Source organism: Carassius gibelio, chromosome A1 (genome assembly GCF_023724105.1).
Source record: "Carassius gibelio isolate Cgi1373 ecotype wild population from Czech Republic chromosome A1, carGib1.2-hapl.c, whole genome shotgun sequence".
NCBI classification, from domain to species: Eukaryota; Metazoa; Chordata; class Actinopteri; order Cypriniformes; family Cyprinidae; genus Carassius; species Carassius gibelio.
The window spans coordinates 4,531,241-4,551,135 of record NC_068371.1 but is presented as its reverse complement, the minus strand read 5'-3'; the positions used below and the strand labels follow the sequence as shown (position 1 = coordinate 4,551,135).

Sequence of the window (19,895 nt, the reverse complement as noted above, 5' to 3'; positions counted from 1 at the left end):
ATATATATATATATATAATGTATCATTTGTATTACATTGTTCCAGTATAAACTTATTAATAATTTAAAATAATAATAGGCTAATAATAATAAGGCCTACTTCGTTTTTAAACAAGACATGAAAAACATAACCCTCTCTGACCAAGGTGAAGACACAAGCTAGATTTAAGTAGTTTAATTCGAAATTTATTTGGCCGTTCACACAGCGTACCTAGCTTAATTAACCACTGCTCTATGATTTTGAGAACATTATACATATCAATGGAATTAACCACTGACCTATATATATATAGAGATCAGTGGAATTAACCCAGCGCCTGTAGCTCGCGCCGCGCGTATTTCAAATTTCGCATTTTTTGAATCTCAGCATGAACATTCCATTACGTCACCAACCTAGAGCTCAGAACTGGCTTCATATCTGTGAGAGAGAGACAGCGGGAGCACGTTTAGCTACATTTTACGCATTTATAGACAACATTTGTACAAATCGACTTGCTAAGTCTAGTGTGTGATAATATTCAACAACCATACACAAAGAATTTACAGATTCTACAGACAGTCTTTACGGATTTGACTGCTCTGCATCGGACATCATGTCGATGACATCATCTGAGATCAGTGCAGCTGAGAGTGAAGGTGGCCCTGATGGCCTTCATGGCTCCAGAAGTGACACGTTCTCCATTGAGTTAGCAGCTTTTAATAGGCTGCATGTGTTCGATCTAGGCACCATCAGAGTCTATGATGAGATAGATGATAGTAATGATGGTGATTACACAGAGCAGTCCAGTCTTGGCAGTGACACATCTGAAGATGAAATAGGGGCGAGTGTGGTCAGCTTTGAATCGCACTCTGATGAAGGAGGATTTCTTGGTAGACTGAATACACAAATGCATTGTGGCAGCATATTAACACTTAACAGAGGAAGTGATGATAGTCTGGATTTGCTGAGCATCAGCAGCACGTCCTCTTGTAAAACCCAAATCATCTACCGTGCTCCAATGCACAATGCACCCCTCATCCCCCACTCCAATTTTGTAGACACTGCATGGCCTTCAGTTACGTCAGAGTCTACGTCTATAGGAGTGACACCTGTAGACTCTGTGGACAACAGCACAGGTAAGATTCAAATTACATTGGGAATTGAGACATTTATATAGATCAGAGAGTCACTAGTTTATAAGGATCCACAAGGATCCAAACAGTCCCTATTAGGTTAAGTGAATGCTTCTTCTTTTTAGAAAACCATGTCAGTCTAAGAAAGAAGATGAAGAACAGGATCGGTTCGTTTTTCAAGAGGGCATGGAAGGCTATAAAGCGTCCTTCCCTCAGTTGCAAGACCAGAAAAGAGCCAGACCCAGAGCCGGCCGATCCTGAATCATCGTGTTCTGCAGGGCCCTCTGGTTTCAAGCCAACTGATGGTGAGTCTTCTGCCAGAATTACTGTGGTACCCTGCTAAAACAAACATTGTAAATCAGTATTTATGAGTTGTTGTACACAAAAAATCCTTATAACATCCTTTATGTGTGTTTTTCAGAATTTGAAGAGTTTGGTTATGAAACAGGAGGCTTTAGCACAGGGTATAAGGAAACCCCAACATCTAGTGGCGAACAGGTACTCTTACTGAATTCAACAAATATTTAGATTTTACATATAAAGTTGTGTCTTGAACAAAACATCCGTTTAAAACGATTTACAGATGAATCCTCAAATCTTAAAGGTTATGTACAAGCTTCAACATGCTCATAAAAATAACTCTTGTGGTTTTGTAACCTTCTACAATCAGACAGAAGATGCTGATTGCCTAGATGTGTTCAGCCTTAGCAGCGGCACATCCGGAGATGACTGTGGGCAGAGTGTGTTCAGTTGTGACCTCCTCTCTGTTCAGAGAGGAAACTTGGTCCATAGGCTGGGTGAATGGAGCCCTGACAGCGACCTCTTCATATGTGAAGGTGGAAGGGATGATAACATGGATTTGTTAAGTATTAGCACTGGCACATCCTACACTGAGGAACGAAGAATCGCTTGGCAGAATGTTCCTGCTATAGAAGCATGTGCATGTTCAGACTGCAGGAACATGTACTCAACAGGGCCTTCAATGAGTGACATAGAGGCTTCTCCTGTAGACACTCTGGAGAACAGCACAGGTTGGACTGAAACGACATTTGAAAACATTTATGTAGATAATGTAAATACAAGTACAGCATACTAGCATGAGGATGATTCTGTCTTTACGATCAAATCTATTAAGTGAATTGTTTTTTGTTTTGTTTTAGGGAGACATACCAATTTATGGAAGAAGATGAAGAATGGGATCTCTTCATTCTTCAAGAAAGCTCCAAGAGCTAAGTGTCCCTCCTTCTGCTGTTGCTGCTGCGAGACCAGAGTGGAGCCATTTGTGCCTCAAGCAGAGGACTTAGAGCCAGACCCACAGCCGGCTTATCCCAAACCATTCTTTGTTGCAGAGCCCTCTGGTTTTAGGACAATTGATGGCAAGTCTGCTGCCATTATTAATGCAAAAAAAAAAAAAAAAAAACTAACTTAACACACATTTTAAACAGTATTTTGTCTTGTTTTAAACAAACTACTGTAGTAGATTACATTCTTTTTTGTATGTGTTTTGTTTTAGATTCTCAAGAGTTTTATTATAAAATGGTAATGTTGAAACCAGGAAGCTTTGGATTTCTGTGAAGCGATTTCAACTAATGGGACCCCTGTGAAGGCAGCAGAAACCACAAGCCCACCACATCAGGACCAGAGAGTGCAGATCTGTCTTCATCTGCTAGCATGGCCATATTAATAATGCATTTATATTATTATTATTTTTTAATAATATTAATAATAGTATGTACATTTTCTGATGTGGCTGGCTGGTGCTTGCCATTTCAAAACTGGGCACTATGGTCTTTTTTGCATGTTTTAGGTTTGCTTTTAGCATGTAGCTATTTTATACATGTCTATGTAGCCATTTTGGGCAGCGGTTGTGCCCCAGGGGTACAACTTATACCCCATTGTGAGGTGTGTTCTCACATAGCTTGCCAGCCTCTTCAAATGTGGTAAACCACATGTTTTTACAAAATTCTCGTTCGGTGCTATAACCTGTCAAAGTTGGCCACAAGTCTATGGAAGTCAGTTTCTAGTAGTATTTAACATCTAATATAATTTTTATTTTTAAAAAAAGATGTCTTAAAAATAAAATATCAAATAAATGTTCTATGTACATGTATACATTTGAATCACTATAATTCTTTATTTCAAAGCCAGTATATGTACTTGAAGGAATTTCATAATTTATTGCTGTTAGGAATTAAATATTTTGATGAATTGTGATGATGCTTGTTATTTAATATATATATTAAAAATATATATATAAAATCTTCCTTTGTCTGTTACTTTTGGCTGCTCCAAAAGGTGAAATATATCTTAAAAATGTTCAGATAATAGGTCAAAATTAATTAGAGTATAACCATAAATATGTTGAGATGAGAATAGTGATGTATTCTGGGAAAATCATTGGTATTGATAAATTATTGTTTTTAAAAATTGTAATCTTAATGGTACACATACACAAGAACATGGACATGATTGGAAAAGGCTAAATGGTCATAAAACAGTCACACTTATACTTTTAATGGTCAGAAATTCTGCAATAGGAAATAAAATCATTTAAGAATTAGAAAAACATATTTACATTATTTTTTCTTATTTTTTTATATAAGGGTCAATATCACCATAGAGTGCCTTTCAACCCTCACAATACTCACACATTTTTATTTTAATTTACCATTCACTTTATGTCATTTCATAATATTAGACACTCAAATACTATAATAAATATATTATCTGAGATCCCACAATGTTTTTTTTTCAATTATGTGCCATTTTTTTGAGCATAAAGCATAGATATGTCCACCTTCGTGGACATATAAATTACAGTTAAATATGTTTTCACTGCACTATTAAGACACAAATTATACTTTCTGAAAGGTATGATGTCCCTTTCCTAAACAGGGTTCTTTGTTAGCTTTCAAATTATAAATACATAAAAGATTATATGTAAACAATGTTTTTTAAAGAAACTCATACAATTCGCACATGTATTTTTTCTTATTTGGAGAAATATTTGGACGCAGTTTTTTGTTTGCATGTTATTGCCCCCACATCTAGCACAATGGATTATATAGGTATGATTACATTATTATTTTAAATATTATTTAAAAATACCAAGATGACAGGGTGGACGAGCCCACGACGGAGTGGACACATAAAGCAGAACACAAAAAGCATGAAAAAATATGACAATGAAACAATTATTCAACTTAAATAAAATAAATATATAATTACATTCTCAATCACATTTTTTTTTTATTACAACTATAATATACAGCAGGCAGATGTTTCTATAAAATGTAATATAACATTTCTATAAATTGTAATATTAACTACAAATGAATGCTTTGTCCACCCTGTCATGTGTATGTCCACCCCATCGAGTCTAAGTGGCCGAGAGGGTAGACATTTTGTAACAACGACAGGGTGGACATTTTGAGCTTCAATTAGCATATTAGCTTACAACAAACTGTGACTAGCTAAATAGTTAGTCTGGTTGTTGAAGAGAATTTTGTATATTTAAACTTACATATTTTGAAAATATTGTATTTTAATCATTTCCTGTATATTTTATGGCGACAGGGTGGACATGTTAATCTTTGGCAAAACAAGTAAGCAAACTTATATTAAGAAAATTTGTCAGTTGAAAAGTCAGCTGCTACTCACCTCAGCAGATGAAATTCCCGCCACTGAAGATATAAATAAAATCTGTTGTGATGATGTCACTAGTGGTGATGGCCTCTTCTTAAAGGGACAGATTCCGCAACACGACAGGGTGGACAACCATTCAAGGGACATGGACAAACTCTTATTTTTTATTAAATAAAAATATTGTTTTTATTACAAAATGATCAATAAACTCAATTTGAGTAATATCTTATTCAACAAAATATTAATAAGAATTTTTTACTCTCATTCAAATTGAATGAGCAGTGCCTGGGACATAGCAAAACAACATACATCATCTCATACAAAACTAAAGAAAATACTGAAAATGTATCTAAAGAGCCAAGTGATGCTTCTGTTATGAATAAACAAAACTTAGCCTAATATAACACACACCTTTCATAGTCATTTGTATGTTGAGTTATCATGGCAAATGAGTTATTTATATTCAGGACACCAAAAGGCACCCTACAGTGATATTGACCCACAAATACAAGTAATAAACAATAAATAAATATCTTTATTTATTTAATATTAATAATTAGTGATTAACTCTGCAGGCATAAGGTATACAAACATATGGTCACAAATAATTCAAATGATGAATGTGCACACTTTTAAATCCCAAAATGTGGGAAAATATTTTTAGATCACGTCGCCAAAATTTATTTTGTGCTACATGTGTAAATTAATTTATGAATAACAACGGACTGGAGATTTTTATTTTCCTTTTAAGCCTTCCGCACGCAATTTTTATCATTGGCTTTTAAGGAATAAGACTAAATTTGACAAAACACGAAGCAAAATGTTTTCATACAGTCTATGGATGAGGTAGACTGCTAGATAGATTATTATTTGTTTTTTTTATTTTTTACAATGAATGTGTCATTGAAAGTGTTTAAGAAAAAATCTGGAAAGTGTAAAAGTCGGGTTAACATTCGTGAGGCATGAGTTTGAGCTCGCTTTGAGCCAATCACCTACATCTTAACGACGAGCGTCACGTCACGTGATTAATATTCATGAGCCAAGCCTTTCTCGCAGTAGGATTGGTGAAATCGCCACCCGGAAGTCTAATTTAGAAATATTGGACGGAGCGTTTTCTTAAATCTGGATCTTCTTTTCCTTTTAATGCGTGATGATTGATCAGGCAGTGTGATGGAGTCCGAGCGTACTTCGGCTTATGGCGTGCGTATAAACTTTTTATTTCATTTGCTATTTTTCTAACGTTACTTGTATGAAAACAGGGTCACGAGAGCAGCTGTAAAACTAACGTCACTCATTTCCAAATGTCCCTAATCTGACACACCGTTGCTTTGATGTGCATTAAGTAACACACGTGTTCTGCATGTTGTGTAGTAGTAGAAGAAGAAAATACACTGCACTTATGATCAGAGTTAAACCCCTTTCGATGACTCTTATGTGGCTGCTATTCGTTTCACCAAATGTTTTGATAACGGCGCCATTCCCAATGTCGTCCAACTAGTGAAAGGGGCCTTTAACAGAATGTTTGTGTAATACTGAGCTATTATTAGGCTCTAATACAGTATGCACTTTGAAATGCATGAGTTCAAACTAGCATTTAATGCCTGCAAAGCAGCTTTCAGCTAATTGTTGTAGTGTATTATGGATTACACTGCATATTCTTACCTGTATGTGTCTGTCTTGTTTCTGTGGCCAGACTAACACAAATGTAGATTTTACTCAAAGCACTGACGATGACCCTCTTGATGGACCACTTATATCCCAAGATGTACTCGAGTCAGTGATCAAGAGAGAGTTTCAGAAATTACCCACTCAGTGGGCAGTGGGTGTCCTCTCTTTTTTACATGTGAGTATACAAACCGTTTTCACTGCACTTAGTTGAGAATGAGATGACATAACTTAAGATTTAAAAAAAAATAATTAAATTTTATGGCAAAAAAACAAGACACAAATAGTGAGTATTATCAGTGTTAAATGTTGGCCCACAAAGGAAAAACTCTTAAAGCATGTTCAGACTTTGATTATTTGTTTGTAAAACATAAATTTTTGAAGAATCCTTAACCTTAAATTAACTAGTTAATTAGTTAGTACTAAACTATTTCCTATGAGTGCTTTCTGTGTAACGTCTCTGTTTCTTGTTTGCAGGTGGTTTATGTGGTGCTATGTATTTTAATCACAGTATTTTGCTGGATATCTGATGAGCACACTCCCGAGTGCACTGCAGCATTGCATGGCATCGAGTCTAAGACTGTGGTGTTACTGGGGAAAGTTTCACTCTGGGTGATGGTCTTTATATATGATAGATTTGTTCAGCATCAACACAGCGCCGTGAGACGGAGAGGTTATCTGGACTTCTACAGACTGACCCGAGGAATTAAAAACCTTCCTCTGCTAATTCATTCTGCAGGTGAATTTTAATTTCTCCCATCATGGTTTTTACCACTTTATAAAGTCATTCTTTATTAATAAAATCTTTTGTTAATGCTAAAGTGCTCTTTCAGTCATGTCCAAATTTTTGTTATATTTCACAAATGGCCACTAGATGACAGAACAGAAGCTGTCGTTATGACTGTAAATATACCGTATATTGATTATGATATTTAATAGTAGATGCACAGTTTAAAATAATTGTGAGTCGTAACGTAATACTCGATGTGTTTTGAACTGAACCATGACCAGATTTCATGCATTTTATCATTTTGTAAAGAAGCCTAATCAAATTAAATTATAATCAGGTAAATGTATTAATATCAACAGGAATGGATTTTTAATTGCTGGTACGGATATCAGTGGTTAATATAATGCATAATTGCTCTCTTTTTCTCTCTTTCGTAGGTAATGCAGCGATCCTGACTGTAATTGCTCCATCATCTATGCTGGATGCAAGTGTGAAGAATCTGTCTGTATATCTTCTGTTGGCCATCATCTGTCTGGAACTACTGCTGTCAGTTATATGCTTGCTTCGATATACAGGTGCTCACACATACACACACACGAGATTTCTTCATCATTCATTCGGAATGATATTTCTGCATATAGTAAATAACACAGAATCATGCACCAAACCTCCCATTTTTTTCACCTTCCCTTAAACAGGGTTTTTAATTTCCACACCTGACAATGGCAATACGCATGGTCCATGAAACTGAAGTTTTTACACATTTAGTTTTTTTATTGTTGTTCTTCTTCTGGCTGTGGGTTTGTTTAGTTTATTTATAGAAAACATGTGACTCACATCATTACATATAATTTCCTGTTCTCTGAAATGCTACTGCTCACAATATTCACTCGCTTTGATGGCTAATTGCAAGTAATAGTTGCCACAAGGACAGTACATGCACTCCTTCCCCCAGCATGCATTACAAAACCCAAGCTTCTGTCCTTACCCCTTTAGAAACCCACCATGCAGCTGTTGTCCCTCTCATGCTCTTTTTCTTGCATTTTGTGTATGATAAAATAACAAACAGTTTGCTCCCCGTGGTACGAAATGAAGAAAAGAGGTATTGTTTGAGATGTTAAAGTGAAGGACTATTTTTCGGGGGAAGAGACTTGTTATGGACACATGGCTCATCTTTGCCAAAGGCAACCTGAATCCACCATGGCATTGTCTTTACTGTTTACACACACACACAAACACACACATTCTCGTATCAGTGCCTGGATTCCAGAGATGATTAGGGAAGTGAAGCTTGACCACGTTATCTATAGAGACACACCCTCACTTGCTCACTTCATTATCAATGAGACTATCAGCAGATTTCACCTCGTGTCTTATTATATTACTCTGAATTATGCATGAGGTGAGGGTAATGTTTCAGATGCATGTTTATGTATTTATGTGTATGCACAAGCGTTTAAAAGTTTTTAAATTATTATAAATATTCATAATGAATGCTTTTATCTCACAGGAATGCATTAAATTGATCAAATAGTAAGAGTAAAGACATTTATAAAAGATATCAATGTATTAATTTAATTTAATAAAAATATATTTTTGAACTTTCTATTCATCAAAGAATTCTGAAAAAATATAAGTTTCCACACACACACACAAAAAAGCAGTTTTCAACCTTGATAATAACGAAAAATGTTTCTTAAGCACCAAATCAGCATATTAGAATGATTTTTGAAGGATCATGTGACACTGAAGACTGGAGTCATGATGCTGGAAAATCAGCTTTGCATCACAGGAATAAATTACATTTTTAAAACCGATGTATTAAAACAGAAAACCATTATTTTAGATTTTCATACTATTTCACAAAATCACAGTTTTACTGTATTAAATGCAGCAGTGAATATAAGACACTTCTTCCAAAAACATTTATAAAAAATAATGTTTTGTTAAATTAATAAGAATTATGTACTATTCTGCCCCTTTTCTGTTTTTAATTTTGCTTCCATTGAGACACAATAAAAAAAAATCAAACATTTTTAAACAAATTTTCAAATGATCAGCAGAACAAAATTCATTATGCTTAAAACCTGCTGCAAATGACCAAACTCTCAAATGATCAGTTTAAACTTTTTCACTTAATTAATGCTGCTAATATTATTTTTAATAAACAATACAAAAAATGGCAGTAGACATATGTGAATTTAATTTAATCTACAAATGAAAGAAACCCCCTACATGAGATTATTCCCAAAAGAATAAACCCAGGTCTCAATCAAAAATGTATTTATCGTGCTAACTACTGATCTCTATCTATTTAACCAGAGTTTATCCATATATCCATCTCTCGGTCCCTTTCCTAAAGGAAGGTGCAGTTAGGTCCGAGTCATGCTCCAGGGTCTTTGAAGTGTCTTCTGTGATGTTGTATCTCTGCCTCTCTCTCTCTCTCTTCATTTGAACATGAATGCAGTGTTCTGTATGGGCTGTATGCGGCCGCTGCACTTCAAAGGAAGTTTAGGGCTCTTCAAAGGGGGCGAGGGAGGTGATTGGGACCTGCATTGTTTTACCGTGATGCATGGACAACATGCGCTTGGGTTTCCGTGTTTCAGGATGACATTAGAGTGGAATGCAGAAATATGATGCTTGAGGGGATATAATTATGTGCATTATATTTTTTTATTAAAAGCCGCTTGAGTTCTAAGAGCTTGGATATGTTGCACAAAAGTGCAAAATGTTTCTATGCCCTAAACTTTTGTGCAACATTGTGTTAGAATCAGAATCAGAATCAGAATGTGCTTTATTGCCAGGTATGTTTACACATACGAGGAATTTGTTTTCGTGACAGAAGCTCCGCAGTACAACAGAATGACAGTGACAGAACATAAAACACATAATAAAAGAATAAAAAATACAAATATGTAGACAGTAAATGACAATATACAATGACAATTGTAGGCAGGTATATTACAAAGTGAAGTTATGTATGTACATATATATTGTGTGCAAAATTTAAGTGTATACTAAGTATGTGAATGCAAATGAATTATTAACTGTTAGCTGTGTATTGCTATAATGGTGTCTATTTTTACGGTGTTTTTTGTGGAGGGAAGCACCACTGTTTAGCGGAGATTTAAGAAATGTGTGACTGTCGCTCTTTCTATTTAAAAACACTCTTTAAAGGCTGTGACACAGCTGACAAATCACCCCTAATAACCTTCCAGCATTGCATATCTAAACTCAGATGAACCGCTTGAGCTTAACTTACTGTTATAAGTAGCACTTATATGACACTTCAGAGCAAGAGAAAAGGTGTGCATTATTTCTTCAGAGGGAATCCCTGATCTCCTTCCTGCTCAACTCAATGGCCTGTTGGCCCCCATTTCCTGCAGGTGATTGAAGAAAGAGCAGCTTTATCTGATGGGTGTGTTTGTATGGGTTGGCCAGGTGTGGTTGTTTGTTACAGTTTTTGGTCATTATGGCGTAATTAGAATGTATTCAGAGACCCTGAGATATTTTCCACTTTGATTATCTTTAGACAGATGTGTTTAAAAATGTTTGATCGTATAGCACAAGCTATCTCATGCATTTTATAGGTGACGAATGTAATTATTTCAGTATTGGAATGCAAAGAGAAATATAAGTGTCATCTCAGTGATTTTTGTCAACTGTTTGACACATCATCGCTCAAGACATAAGGCATCTGTCATCGTATTAATTATTTCGAATGGTAATGAAGTTTCCAGCTATCAGAGGAAATGTTTTTTATAAAAAAAAATGTATTTACTTGCCAGGTGATTAATTGACCCCCCTTCCCCCAATCTGCACTATTTTGACATCTTGCACATATTTTGAAATGGCTTAAACTTGCTGTTCTGTCGTAGTGCACGGAGTGAAAGTTTGCTGATTGAGAGGAGGGAAGTGACGTGTGAAATCACACGGTTGCCCTGCTTTCTCAAGCTCACAAACACACTAGCCACGCGTCTACTAGCACACCTTACGGTGAAGAACATGACTCCTGCAAACACACACCTAGCTCACGTTAAAGCGTGTCTTGCATCGTCAGACACACACCACAGCTAACAACAATTGACACCGTCTGATTTTTCAATGTTAAATACTTTGCCCGTTTGTTAAGTTAAAGTAGTTAGTATAAGAATGAGATTGTAAAGGAATAGATGGATTCTAAAAAAAAATTCAGTTCCAGATGATGAAAATTCCTAGATTTTCTGGTGTCAGACTGCAATATTGAAATTACTGTGACGAAGAAAGGCATTGGAGAAACAAATGAGAAAACTACATTCTTGTTAATTTTTGTATATTTATCATCTTGTGTTCTAGTGCATGTGGTGAAGTTTAATAGCAAGAAGCCACATCCTGATGTGACAGAAGATGAGTGCTCTCATGGCTGCTCCAGCGGATCACATGCAGAGACAGGCTTCAGGTAAAACACATTTGTGAAAGAGTCGTATACACTGAGCAGAGATATTCATCTGTTTATATTTGGTCATTTTGAGAAGCCATTTTGAAAAGTATTAGTTTCCGGTTGTGTCAGCTCCAAAGTTAACCCACAGTCTTTGTAAGAGGATTATGTGCAATTTTCATAGTAAATGTGTTTTCATTTTCAATTAAATTTGTCTACTCTCTCAAAGAACGTATATTGGTCGTCCAGTAGCACACATACAAATTGTCCTTGGTAAATGATCAAAGAAGTGTTGTTCTTAAAAAAAAAAAAAATTGTCTGATAAATTTAGCTTTTTATTTATATCTGTCCAATAAATAAAATAGGTTGGTAAATATTCTTAGAATTTGTTTATTGTTAAAGAAATAAATCAGCAGCCTAATTTACTTACTACTTCACGATAGAAAACTGCTCTTCATTTTAAAACATTCAACAGCAGAAAGTTGCAGTCCTTCTTGAACCCTGGGAATATTAAAATATATATGGTACCATTTTAAAGTTTGGGAACTGTAAGATTTTTTTAAAAATACTTTTATTCAGCAAGGAAGCATTGAATTGATCAAAACTGACAGTAAAGACTTTCACATTATTACAAAATTGTGAATAAATAATAATAATAAATATTATATAACAAAATAATAAAAGCACTTTTTTTCTGTTCGTTTCTTGAACACCAAATCGGCATTAGAAAAATTTATGAAGGGTCATGTGACGCTGAAGTTGACTGAATAATAAATATTTTATGTATATAAATTCTAGCCAAATGTTCATTTTTTTTATTTTTATTTTTACCTTTTTTTTTTTTTTTTTTTTAAGTTGGGCCCTATGGATGTATAATTTCTTCATTCCAGTGGTTCGTAGTAGGCCTACATTAGTTAAATGATTGTAGTTTATGAAAGATTGTTTTCTGCTCGTACACCTGTTTTAAAATAAATAGTTTTCCAATATAAACAAGTTTGGTGTCTAACAAAATGTTGATTCATATCTCATTCTGACCAATATATATATATACTTCTCTGTCTCTCCCAGGACAGTCAGTGCTGGGGCGTCCCTAAATAGAATGTGTTTTCTGTTTGGACAGTGTTTTCATTGGCGCACACACACACACACACTGACATTTCACGTGTTCTGTGGTTTATTTCACAGGGACGGCTCCAGTTTGGAGGATGTGGTGGAAAAGCAGGCAGACCTGATTGATTATCTCAAACAGCACAACAGCGTCCTGAGCAGGAGGATACTCACGCTGACCGGCCAGCAGATCAGAGCCTGACGCATGCAGACAGAGAGAGTGACTCATGATGGGCTGTGAAGCCATGCGAGTGTGTGTGTGTGTGTGTGTGTGTGTGTCTGTCTTGACTGGCATCGGCAGCCATGGCTGACTGATCAGAAGGCTTTTGGTGGGAAATGAAGCCTGGTAACCTCTCTAACAGCGCTTTCATGTTTCCATGACAAGTCTGGGTAGACAATGGCTGCAATTAGGAGGTCAAAAACCGCTGCTGCAGAAATGTTAAGATGCTTACTAGGTGTTTATGGGATAGCGAGATGTAATCAAACTAAAAGCTTTATCATGTAACTTGTGGCTTTCCTTGTTTGTGCCTGTGAGAGCATGGATAAGTGGGTACAGCGATAGTTAATCATACTTGATTTGGTTTCTTTAGTGTGTCATTGGTGTTTGTGTGTAAGGAATGTGTCAGATGGATGTTTCTTGTGGTGTGTATGTGTTGGAGCCATTCTCAAAACATGGCCATTTTAGTACTAATGCTTTATGTCACAGATGTTATGACCTGCTGTCTTTTTATGTAAAGTAATGTGAATAAAATGATTGAAACTACTTTTTGAAATACAATTTTCACAGATTTTATTGAATTAGGTTGGTTGTTTTTTTTAATGTGCACATGGTAAGATACTAGATTAAAATTTTGCTTCTTGGAAATTTACTTTTTGTATGTTGGTTACATATGGTTTTGGAAAACTTGGATACTATGTTCAAAGTTTAAGTTTTAAAACAATTTGTGATAGTGAAAGAATTGTTACAAATATTAGTAAATATAATTAAGTATCTGTCTAATTTTTGATGGGTTGCACCACATGACCTTTCGCAGAGATATTTTATTTTCAGCAATTTAATGATGTTGATCGTTATGAGGGTCTGCAGAGGTCATCTCTGATATCACAAATTCTTTTAATTTCATGAAATTTGGGATGCAAGTACTTAACATTGTTGCTGAATATGTCAATCTTTTTTAAGAGAAGTATTCAACAGATAAGGTGTATATGTGTGTATATATATGTATCCATGCAAAAGAGGGTAAAACAATTGCCATCTGGAATCGGGAACGTTGAACGAAACAATCCCAGGTTTGTCAAAACCAATTGTTAAACCTGGCAGTCTATTGATCCTATTATAGGACTTCATTCACTCCCCCCATTTCGTTCATTAACAACTTGTACATTTCTGTGCCAAGTATGAATTGAGACACATGAAGACTAGGTGAAAAGACAATATTTTTTTTTATTTAATCAAGATAATAATAAAAGATTTAAAGTGCATAAATTACATATAAACACATTTCATCCTGTTCTTACTATTTACAATGATCCTGGCAAACTCAAACTGATTGAGCGATGAGTTTTCAGCATGTTTGGTTGCAGTGAATGTCCCCATGGCTTGTTCACTAACATTCATAAAACAATACACTGCCTTTACTGCAGTGACTAGCATGGCTTGGTTACAGAACAGTCCTCAGTGAGTCAGATACAAAACTCTTCTCTCTTTTCCCAATGCTGTCTTTGGTTTTCTTAACGCTCGACAAGACATCATTAAGGATCATTGTGAAACCTGATGAAGAAGAAAACAGAACCAAAGTTTTATCCACAATCATTCAGGATAAACATTTACTGTTCCTAGTTTTCCTTTTAGACATTGTTCCTATATATATGTGTGTGTGTGGGTGTGTTTAGTTAACTCCAGACTAGCTCTGGCTCATTGTGTGGGGGTCATAGAGTAAAGGTTAAAGGTCACAACCTCTCCAGAGTGTCTGAAAACAGTAGGCGGCTCCGGTAGGCTGTCACCGTGTCCCCACAGTGTCACATCACACACAGATTTCAACATGAATAACCACCCAAAATTGAACTGTTCAGTAACATATAGCTTTTGATGTAAGAACCAACTACAAGCTGTACTTGGCATCCACTTTATGACTTGTATCCATGAGTTTTGCTCTCCAACTATATTCACCTCTGTATCACCTTATGACCTCCTTTTGAGGTATTTGTGTATGTTATAAGCAAGATGTAGAATTTTTTTCTTCCGTCTCCAAAAAGTTTTTTTTTTTTTGTATCATCAAGAACAGCTATTTTGCAGCACTTTTTCATTGTTAAGCTTTTTAGAAACCTAAGAAATGCAAACAACAAACAATCTAAAATGTAAAACGGAGATAGAAGGGGGGAAAATCATTAATTATCACACAGTTTATTCTGTTAAACCATTTTTTATATTAAATTTTTCAATTCTGTTGTTCAATTCTTTTTAGTTCTATTCGTAAACTAATCAATTACTGCACTTCCTTCACTAAAAAGGCCACCAGATGTTTCTAGTAGCATTACTAGGTGTAGTTCAACAGTGTGTGTGGCAGATAGTTGAAATGGGGTGTATTGTATGGCTGTGTGTTTGCTCAGGCAATTTAGATTTCTACTCTTGTGTGTGTGTGTGTGTGTGTGTGTGTGTGTGTGTGTGGAGTGTTTGTGTTTACTCCAAATCCTAGAGAAAGTCACACGGCTATAAAGATCCAATAATTTCCCAGCTCATTTAGTCCAGGGTGTTTACCCAAAGTCTGTCTGTTTGTTTGGAGATCCAACATGTGGTTTGTTAATTAATCTGGCCTTCCCTTCTCCAGAGATTAGAATGGAGTGGTCCCCAGCTAACAGGGAAAGTTCTTTCTAAGTTATGAACAAACATTCTTCAGGAACCGTTAATAGAATGTTCATTCAAAGTTGTGTTCTCAAAATGTTAGCAATACATTACTTATGCATCGTTTATGGAATGTTTCTCTGAAATTTTTTTTAGTTGGATGTTTGTTTAATGTTTACTAGTTTGAGAAACCATTCAAAAGCAACATTCCCATAATGTTGTCCCGCAAATTTGCACAAACAAGAAAAACATTAAAAATGCAATGTTTTGAACATTATTAGTCAGCTGGGTAAACGGTATTCTTAAATGAAGCGCAAGCACTTGTTAGGCAAGATTTAGTTTGTGTTTTAAAGGATTCACTAAAGTAATTTGTGGTATTTAGTGATTATTTGTCAGCAAATATTTCAAAGGAATGTCAGAATTTGAGTTCCCTAATGATGTTCCCCTTTAATCGCACTTTTTCAATATTTGTTCATTCCTCAGAGTAATAAAAGGGAATTAATGGCTCGTCTTACCTCAAGGGAATGGCACTCTGGAGTGAAGAGGTAGACAGCGCTTCTTTGGACAGTTCTGTTTGCGATATTTCCGCCTTAGGTTGAGAAAATCTTGAAATGGAGGAAAAAACAAGTATTAGGGCTATAAACTATTATTAAACTTATATTTAATGACAAGTCAAGACACATTCACAGTTATAATAATAATAATAATAAAAAGTTTTAGTGTTGCAAATTTCTTCAGTTCTGAAACAAGCACAATGTAAATCAGCTCTGAGAAGACAGTGGTATTATGCAGCTCATTTTAGGCTAATTCAATAGAGATTCAGTTTAGTTTAATAACCGTTTTAATCTTGCAAAGATCATTATGAATATCAATAATTCAGAAGAGGTCAACCATTGTTTTACAATATTGATTCTAAAAGTGACAATTGGATATTTTGGGGGGAGGTTAGGGAGATATGCATCCCTTGCCCCCCAGAAACCCCTCCCCTGATTGGGGTGTTACCTGAAATAAATTCAAATTGAATGGTCTCTCCAGTTGGTTACAAACAATCTAGAGGGCAATATAACAATCAGAGGTTCTTGTGATAACACTCATGTCACTTCCATCCACAAGCAGCTATTAGATCCTCTCCCAGAGGCGCAAGGACAATGGCACGGTGCTCACGGGAGGAGAACAGGGCACTTTTATATCTGCCTTTGACTAAGCTATGCGAGCTCCATGCACCTCCCAGTCTTTCTCTCTTTCACCGCAGTAACCCTTTGCTAATGCATTATACCATTGTGCTCAACATCATGACTAACAATGAAGGCCGGTGCTTGATCGCCCACGGGCACCAGATTAATTGCGCATAGCCGCCACAGCAGCGGGAGATGAGTGTATACACGAAGGCTAAATTACATTTAGTTACATACCAATGTGTCTGAGTGTTTAGATAATTGCAAAACCACGTTAAGCAGCAGTGTAAAATAAATTGCGTAAATGCGGTTTATTTCCAGTTGCATTAACATAAGTTTAAAAATACATTGTTATATTAAGTAGAAGTGCAACTTGTAACATTTATCCCCGAGTCAAGGGTCAAGTGAAACCTTTGTGAAACCCAAGCTCGTCTCTGGAGTATGTTAAGGTGCTGAGCTTTTTCAGAAGCGACAAACCAAGCGCCACTTAAAATCCACTCAACGCGCTGATCCTAAATCAGCCATGAGCACATGACACGCACAGACCTAAATATGCCAACTAGATCCTAATTGACTAATGAGGAGACAGTTATCCAAAGTGACTCGCTGCAGAACAGTTGTTTCTGGAGTTTAATTCTACAAGTTTAATTCTATCAGATAGATAGATAGATAAGATAGATAGATAGATAGATAGATAGATAGATAGATAGATAGATAGATAGATAGATAGATAGATAAAACAATTTTAGATTAAAATATATGCATGATTTATTACAGATTTTTTAGCGAGCTCAGAACGCAGGTAAATTATTAGGGTTAGTTATTTAGCTATATTTAATTTTTGCACTTGATATTTTGGGGTAATGAATAGGACAGATACGTTATAAATAACAAACTGCAGGTCCTTTAGTCAACAAAAAGCACTTTACAAAAGTAAAATATATATATAAATATATTAAATAAAAAATCCTTTCACATTTTTCTTAATGTAGGTTTCGTTGCAGCAATCTTTTTTTTTTTTTTTTTTTTGCGTCACTTGTTTTTTCGTGCAGGTATTCTGTCCTCTCTACACAAGCACTCGTGGTCATGTACCTTGTTTCTCGGCGCTGGTGATGTACAGGATTGTCAGCAGCAGCAGAAGGAGATACAGTGGATGGAAGAATCTCATGCTGATGCTGTGTGAGGCTCGGTCCGCTCCTCGGATGTCTCCGGTAACTCCGAAAAGCAACCTCTGTTGATATGCAGATAAAATCCCTTTACGTGTCTGTCGCTCTCGGTATTTCTCTCGGGGCTCGTGTAAGATGCCGTGATAGTGGATGCGCACGCAGCTCAAGTCAGTTCTCAGGCTCTCCAACTTTTCCAGAGTTTCAGATGGCGATATTCACTCTTTCTTCGCTTTCCTCGGATGGATAGATAACCTGATGAGTGTGAATGTCCAGTCAAGACAATGTTTCACCCCCTCTTTATACAGACAAGAGAAAGGGGAGGAGAGGGCACAACAGAAGGAGGGGTAGGCTATGGATGACCAAAAATTGGGTGGGGACATGGGACATCTCACACACACACACACAAACACACACAATTTTGCATTGCACATGTTGACCCCACATGTATCAGGTAACAGAGCTGGCAGAAATGAGCTCCCTAAACACAAAACGTTTTTGGAGTTACTTTATGCTTGCAGAAATTATTTGTTGTGTACAGTGGTGGACCTATAGTAGGATCCTAAAGTCTGAGCCTATAAGTCAAAATGGTTATATTTTGCATTATATTACTAATCATATTGTCTGCATAACAATTTAGATGAATTTTGTAATGTTTTATTTTGCTCAAATAATCGTAAGACCTTTTATCCAAGGAACCTTACATTTAAATACAGATAGTTCGAAAAAAAATTGTTTACAGCTCATTGTTGACTTAATTATAGACTAATTATTGAATGAAGGAATATATTAAGAAACGTTTAGGGGAAATGTTTTTATTACATTTCAACTAAATTTGCTTGCATTTGATTTGTGATAAATAAATTAATTCTTTGAAATATTTTTTATAATATTTATTATACTAATATATTTCACACGTACATTCTTAAACATTTAAACAAACAAAAGTTGTTTAATTCTTACATACAGACTAATTCAGTATGCAAATATTTTATAAATAACATTAACAAATATTATGCCAAAAAAACAAACAAATCGCACATATATATATATATAAAATCATTTTTAGGTTTAATTTTAAAGTAAAATCCCAGATTTGTGATATCAGATTTTTGGACCACACTGTGTGTGTATTTTTGGTTTTGTCTGTGTGGATAAATATAGATCATTGAGATTTGGTGCCTCATAATATGCAGTTGAGTGTGTCTGTTTTTGGTAAGAGATTAGCATTGGAGGTGTGTGAATTATTGGCTGGCCTGGTCAGCTAGGTGTGTGTGTGTGTGTGTGTGTGTGTGAACGAGCTGTGAAGTGCTGGTTATAGTGTGGCTTCTGGACCTATATACTAATGAGCTACTATTGTACTTCACTACCTAAAACAAAACCTCACCACAGGAGAGCCAGCCTGACACACACTTACACACTGGCCAAAGACTGTTAGAGCTGATGTCTACCTTTTTCATTTAAAGTATAGATTAACATGGTCTAATACTCATCGACTTGATTTGCAGAGGCATAAAATGCTAGTAAATCATCTGGAAAGAAATCAAGGAATTGAGCGAAGAGACAAATCATCATGGCAGAGCATTATGATTATTATACATCACACAATGATAAATATAGTTTACATTAGGAGTTAAGCTAGGATTTAAACTGAGTGTTAATTTAGGAGCACCCCAATGTATCATTTGCATGTAAACATTACACTGAATGATGTCTACGAAGGCTCCCTTGAGCTCAAGTACAAGTGCAGTGAATCTAAAGTGTTGGAGACAAACTTGCAAAGACTGTTTACCCCAAAACAGGCTTAATAATGGAAGAGTCACTTTCTGATGGACAGTTTTAGTTCAAGATGGCTTTTTCTTTGTGTGCATGCTTTTGTTCGGTGATGTTATACTAAACTGGACAGATACCCTAGTGTGCTGAGGGTTCAATATGGTAATGTTATTAGATTTACAGATATCCCATGTGTCCCTGTGTGTGCATGTGTGTTATAATGAGCCGCTGTTATGAATTACTTGACTGTGCAAGACTATGTGTAC

General features: G+C 35.7%; 1 protein-coding gene across 1 annotated transcript; it reads left to right on the top strand.

Annotated features, from left to right (window-relative positions):
- Positions 1-5,801: 5,801 nt before the first annotated feature.
- On the top strand, positions 5,802-13,439 carry LOC127962336 (transmembrane protein 192). The gene is made up of 6 exons (XM_052561932.1): positions 5,802-5,957; positions 6,451-6,600; positions 6,900-7,161; positions 7,590-7,727; positions 11,488-11,590; positions 12,755-13,439. The coding sequence occupies exons 1-6, from the start codon at positions 5,928-5,930 to the stop codon at positions 12,876-12,878; spliced, it is 807 nt and encodes a 268-aa protein (XP_052417892.1). The 5' UTR covers positions 5,802-5,927; the 3' UTR covers positions 12,879-13,439.
- Positions 13,440-19,895: the final 6,456 nt, after the last annotated feature.